We start from the raw sequence: 6,408 nt of genomic DNA, 5'->3' as shown, positions 1-6,408 counted from the left end.
AGAGATCGGCTCGGCCTGGCGGTCCTTCCAGAGGCTTCGTGCCATCCCACTCCTCCCCCTTCTCAAACATCAGAAACAGATTTGGCGAAGCGCCGCGAAGGCCATCCCGCTTCCTCGGGACACGGGGCGGCGGCCGGAGGCGCCATTTCATGTGCTCGGCGGGCCAGGCTAGCCGGACAGGGGCGGCCCGTGTGCTCTGCACAGCCCTGACTCCTGGGGGTCGCCGTTTCCTCCTTACAGCAGGCGCTGCGCCTCGGCCCGCAGGAGGAGTCTGCGCGGCGCCTCAGAGCCGCCCCTTCGCCTGGTTTTGCCCCCATTTAGTTAGTCTGGCTTGGTCAGACCCAACCCAAATCAAGCCCAGCTCGGCAGAGACACTGTTGACGTTGGCAACAGGATGACTCCAGCAGGGGCAATGTGTGAGTGTGTGCATGTATGTGTGTGTGCATGTGTGGGTGTGTACATGTGTGCATACATGTGCATGTGTATGTGTGCATGCACGTGAGTGTGTACATGTATGTGCACACATGCACGAGTGCGTGTGTTTATGTGTGTGCATGCGTGTGTGCACGCATGTGTGTATGTGTGCGTGCGGTGTGTGTGTGCGCATGTGCCCTCGGACGCGCGCCCTCCCCGGGACGCCCCCAAAGCCGAGACCGTCTGCGGTTTCAGGATGGATTTTTTCCTTCTTTATTGGGACGTTTTCTTTATTTTCAGATACAAACTCACCAAAGGTGGCCAACTACAAAACATTGGTTTGCAAAGTAAGGCTTCTGAAAGCTGAAGACTGGAACCCAGATCCCAAGCCGGGGGTGCTCCGGGCGGCCCCGGACCCCAAGGCCAATGCACGGGGCACCCGCTTTCTGAGTAAGGCAAAAGGGTTTGTTGTCATGTAAACGACATTGACGTGGTCTCGGGCAGGGCGCTTCCTCCCCTGCCTGGGGCCGGGCCCTTTCCAGGTGTGCGTGTGCATGTGCGTGCGTGTGCGTGCGTGCGAGACAAGCCCTTTGGATTTCCAGGGGGAGGCTGTCTAGAGGAGTCCTTTTTACCCAGGAGCCCCCTGGCCGGGCTCCCGGAGGCGCGTGGAGGGGTCACGGGACCCCCAGCGCTGGCCGGCCTGAGGTCTCCCCCCAGGAAATCCCAGTTCCTGCTTCCGCGGCCGTCCCGGAAAGGAGGGCCTCCGGGCCCGCCACGGGCAGCCCACGTGGGCCTCGGAAGGTGCTACCGAGCGGCTCGTGAAGGCGCTTTTCCAGTGCTCGTGTTTCCTCTCTAAAAGGGAACAAAACCCAGCCTTGGAGGCGGGCGCGGCCTGCCGGGGTCTCAAGAATCCTCCCCGGGCACAGCAGAGCCTGCCTCGCCTTCCCTGGGGAGAGGAGGGGCGTCCTGTCCCCAGACACCCGCGGCTGGCCCTGGGCAAGCCCTGAAATCCCCGGCCTGGGGGGCGGAGGAGAGGCCTCCCTCTCGCTCATCCAGAGCCCGAGCGGCCCGTGGGGGACCCCCGGCCTCTGAAGATCCACAGGCCAAATCTGGTGCCGGCCCAGGGCCAGCCCGAGGCAAGGGAGGCCGACGCCGCCCCCAGGTTCTGGCCTTTGGCTCCTCCAGCATGATCCTCGCCCGGCCCGTGGGAGGGTGCGGCGCCCCCTCTTCTCTTGGCTTTTCACTCAACATGAGCCCATCGGGGCCCCTTCCTGGGGACGTCCCCCACCGGCGCCTCAGGGCCTGATGGGCTGGTCGGGAGAAGCCCGGCAGGGAGGCGAGCTGGCAGGCTCGGGCCGGGGAGAAGAGCTTGGAAGGTGCCTGGGTCCCGGGGATGTCGGTGTGGTCGGGTCTTGTTTTCGGAGGAGAAAAACCGCCCCCCCCCCCCAGTGGCATCACAGGAGGAGGAGGAGGAGGGGCTCTCCAGTGAGTCCAAGCCAGGATTGGTGTCGCCACCTTGGCTGAATAACTGGGCCAGAATCTCTGGGAGCCTCAGTTTCCTCTTTTGTAAAATGGGCATCACCATAATCCTTACACTGACAGCTCAGCCTACCAGAGAGTGGTGGGCAGGAGGCTGGAGAGCCAGGAGGCCTCAGGCACAAGCGGAGAGAAGGAAGAGGGAAGGAGCAGAGCGCTTCACGTGGAGGGGAAGCCCAAAGGGGCTGCAGCCGCTGGACCTTCCCACACAGGGCAGCAAGGACGGAGGGCTTCGGGGCCAGGACAGGAGATTCGCAGCCACGGGCCAGGCCTGAAGTGGCCGCGCGCTCCCCGGTGCTTCTCCAGGAGGGAAGGGCCCGGAGCCGATCAGAGCCTTCGCACAGGGCCCCGACGGAGCCTGGGAGCAGCCCTGAATAAAGGGAGTGCTCTCTGGGTTCCCCAGGGGCCTACACTCCCCGCCTTGCCCAGTCACCCCTGGACAGAGTCACCATCGAGGCACTGGACACGAGCCTTCTGCCATGAGGAGGCAGAGGGGAGAGCCCGGCCTGGTGTTGGCCCTGGGGTCCCCCACCTACCTGCAGGGCATGCTGGACCCAAGCTGATTAGGACCCTGGCCGCCCCCCTTGTGGTCCAAGGAGAAGCAGGGGTGGGTCCCTGAGTCCTGGCAGCCCCGGGGCTCCCCCTGGGGGGTTTGTGAAGAGGCCCGTCTCTCCTGGAGCTCCCCACTAATGCCTGCTCTTGCCCCTTGGCATCGGGGCACTCAGGGCTTCTGGGAAGCCTCTGCCATCCAGGAAGCCTCTGCCATCCATCTCTAAGGAAGGTCCAGCCCCTCCGACAGAAGCTTCCTCGCCCCTGCGTGAGCACCTGGTGCCGTCTGGACGTGCCCCGAGCCTCCGCCTGCAGCGCAGACCCCCAACGCAAGCTTCCTTCCCTTCCAGAGCCCTAGAGGTGCCCGGAGCCCGATGGGAGAGCCGGGGGAAGCCGCGGCCAGGGCAGGGTCTCTCTTACTTTTCCCAGCTGACTCGCCCTGTGGCCAAGGAGTGGGCAGGGCAGTGCCGGGCCTCGGGGCGGTCAGGAGGAGCTCCAGAGGGAGGCGACTCCTCCGGGCCTCGAAGCAGGCCCCTACCATGGCCTGGGCCGGACAAGCCACCCACCCCAACCCACTCGCCTTTGGGCTGCTCCTCACTCTGCTGCTGCCGCAGAGGAAGCTAAGTCATGCTCGGCCTCCCTCCCTTAGTTGTTCTCTATTTGTTCAATGTCTAATTCGCCATCCAAGGGGAAGAGGCCAACCCTGTCCGTTCCAGTGCTGGGCCAGGCTGAGGCCCGCTCCTCCTCAGGGAGGCCGCTGTCCGCCTCCTCCAAGGACAGATCTTCTTTGCTAAGGGTTCGCTGGCCGGTGGCGGGAGGAGGGTCCGGGCCGGGCGTCCCCGTGGGCTCCCTGCCTTCCGTGCTGGCCGAGGCCGAGAGCAGGGCTGTCCAGGACTTGGCGTGATGCGTGCTGGGGGCTAGCGGGCTCTGGCCACAGCAGTCATCCACCGCGGCGCTAAGGCAGCTGAGGCTGTTGAAGGTTTGACAGTTCTGTAAAAAGAAGAAACAGACACACAAGCTGCTTTCATACCTTTCAAACATCGTTTCCCCCATTTTACGTTTTTTGAGGAAACCGAGGCAGACAGAGGCTCAGCAATCTCCCAGGGTCCCCCGGCTGGGACAGGTCTGAGGCCGAATGTGTCCTGGGGCTTCCCTGGCTCTGGGCCTGGCACTCTATCCAACCCAGCAGGAAGAGGAGCAGACCTGACAGCGGTTTGGAGTGGAGGAAAAGGGGATTTTAAAAAGCCACAAATAGGCCCGAAGCCCAGAAATCGGCTCTGCAAAAGCCTGGGTCTGTGCAAAGAATGAACAGGAAGGAAGTGGCAGAAACGTGGGCCAGGCTGTGTGACACCCCCCAGGAAGTGCCCCCACACCTGGGCACAAGCTTGGCAGATGGGGTAAAAGCTCACGCCACGGCCGAAGGGGCACTGAGCAAGCTCGGAGCCCTTCCAGGGGCAAGACCGAGGCCTGCCTGTGCACGTTGCCTCTGGTAGGTCCCCGTCAGATCAAGGATTCCCCTGCCCAGAAACTTCTCTTGGAAATCCGCAGTCCCTCTGAGGGCTCAATGCACATTCTCGTGGGTCACGTGGAATGAAAATTAGGTTCCTCACACCTCAGATGGGAGCTCAAGTGGGCTGGCCGTCAACGGCAAATGGCTCATCCCAGAGGGCACCGGCCAACCCCTCCACTCACCATTGGGCTTCCTGCCCCATGCTCGCCTTCTCCGGGTCACATTACTCTCTCCTGTGTCCCAGGCACCCCCCACCACGTCCGAGGGTCACTGGGGCCTCAAGGCAATCCTCAGCTCCCCATCATCCCTCCCTCACCCCCAAGCAGCAGCCCCTGGCGTCCTTTAGGGCCCCCTCTCCCTCCCCAGACCCTGCTCCACAGAGCGGCCTAGTCATATTCCTAAAGTGGAGGCCTCACATCAGCCCCTTGTCCTGGAAGCTCGAGGAACCCCTATTTCCTGTAGGACACAGATGGCCGCTTTCGTATTTCCAGACCTTGGCCGACTCTCCCCTGCCAACCCCTTCACCCTCGGCAGGGCTAGCATCTCCCCAGCTCAACTCTGGCCAGTCTGGTTCCCGTCCTGACTAGGGCCCCCAAATTTGTTGTCACCCCCATGGGCTGAGCTCATTCAGGGACTTTTACCCCGAGCGTCCTAGCTGGGGCCCAGCACCACTAAATCTCGTACTTTCTCTTCATTCTAAAGGGGAAGCTTTTCTAAATAAAAGATGACCCTGAAGCGCTTCCCTTCCCCCAGAAAGGGAATTGGGGGAGGTATCGCCCCGGGAGTTCACAGAAAATGAGCCCTTCTATTTGGGGATCTCAAGATGTCACTCTTTAACCAAATAACTAAATTAACGAGCAATTAGGAAGTCCAAGAGCTCCGTCCTAGCCCGCCCGCCAGCGCCACGTCGTGGTGCCTTAAAAAACGTTGAACATTTATTGCAATCGTCAGATTGATCAGATCCCCCAAAAGAAAAGCTCCTCGATACTGATTCACGGAGTCCTGTAGAAAAGTGAGCCTCCTTTTCTGTGAGCTACCGGACGTGGGGCCCAAAGGGATCATCTTCTCCAGCTCCTTCACTTCCTATATGAGGAAACACGTCGAGGGGGAAGCGGTCGGCCCACAGTGAGGAGCAGAGGCTGGAAAGCCTCGAAGCTGCGTCTGTCTCCTGCCCAAGCGCTGGGTCAGCTCCAAGGAAGCCCCTGCCTTGCCCCCAGTTGTCTGCGCCGTGACTCTTTCCATTCCCCCGTGGTCGCTTGCTTTGAGAAGGTGAGAACGTCCTTCTTGTTCCCTTTCCCCGGAGAAGGTTTGGACCCCGAGACTTGGCACTCAAGTGGATCCAGTTCTCACACGTATCGATCAGGCAGACGCCTGGCTCCCTCCCTGCCCCGGTGGCTCCTCTCCCTCCTGCCTCGTCTCCTCTGGGACGAGCCGGAGTGTCTCTTCTCGCCAAGGACGCCGACATTCAAGCCCAAGTCATAGAGCTCCGCTGATCTCACCTGCCTGAGCACAGGAGATAACCCGATGGCAGCTCGGTGACCGCCTGACGCTTATCTGGAGGCTCCACTGAGCAAGAAACGCCCGGGCTTGACGTGCCCTGTTGGCGTGGGAGAGATGGAAGGGCAGGGGCGAGAAAGCAAGTGAGCAGTGGCAGAAGCTCCTCCTGCACGCCCAGGACCTCGGCCAGGGAAGGCACCGAAAGCTCGAGCTCAACTGGGCCATGACGCCCGAGGGCCGGCACAAAGGCTATCTGCAAGAGACAAGCAGGGAAGTCCCTGCCCTGCCCCCTGCCATCCCAGGGTCTGTGGTCGCCATGGGTCAACGAAGGGCCGCCAGGAAGAAGGCCGGAGGCCCCAGGAGACTAGAAAAGATGGCGAGCCTGGAATGAGAGCGTCCACATGCCAAACCTCTGACGGGAGGGAGGCCCTGCCCTAACTCACCCTGGACGTCTCCCTCATGGGGTCAGCCCAGGAACGGCTTTGGACTGGGCCTTCCCCTCCGCGCGGCCGACTAACCAACCAGAGCCCCCCTGGCAGCGCCATTCGTCAGAGCTGGAGGCTCCCTTCTCCGTCTCCAGGCCTGGCTGCTCGCGGTCTGGACTCCTGGCTCGTCAGTCTCGCAGGCTGTGAAACAGTGTCTGTCTGTCTGTCTGTCTTGCCCACGTGTGAACAGAGGGGGGGCCTCGAGGGAGAAGCTCCCCCCTGGCTAGCCTGTAGCCTCCTCACGTGCCAGGTCCTGCGCCAAGTGCTAGCTGGCACGTAACAGGGACCTGCTGGTTGGCATGAAGTCCTGGGCTCTAGGTTCCATGACTGGATGGTCACTTCAGGGGTCCACAGGCTGGCCCAGGAAGCCTTCGTGCCCAGCAGCGTTGTGCCCAGGCTGCTCTCGCCTTGGAGCCA

General features: G+C 62.1%; 1 protein-coding gene across 1 annotated transcript in view; it reads right to left on the bottom strand.

Moving 5' to 3' along the window:
* Positions 1-663: 663 nt before the first annotated feature.
* The window catches only part of FAM53B (family with sequence similarity 53 member B), an 83,433-nt gene continuing 77,688 nt past the window's right edge, over positions 664-6,408 (bottom strand). Inside the window, exon 5 of the mRNA XM_056815051.1 lies at positions 664-3,489. Within this exon, the coding sequence (XP_056671029.1) occupies positions 3,145-3,489 (345 nt within the window). The 3' untranslated portion in view covers positions 664-3,144. The remainder of the gene's footprint in view (positions 3,490-6,408) is intronic.

Source organism: Monodelphis domestica, chromosome 1 (assembly GCF_027887165.1).
Source record: "Monodelphis domestica isolate mMonDom1 chromosome 1, mMonDom1.pri, whole genome shotgun sequence".
In the NCBI taxonomy this organism is placed as follows: Eukaryota; Metazoa; Chordata; class Mammalia; order Didelphimorphia; family Didelphidae; genus Monodelphis; species Monodelphis domestica.
This window is presented reverse-complemented; position numbering and strand designations above follow the sequence as displayed.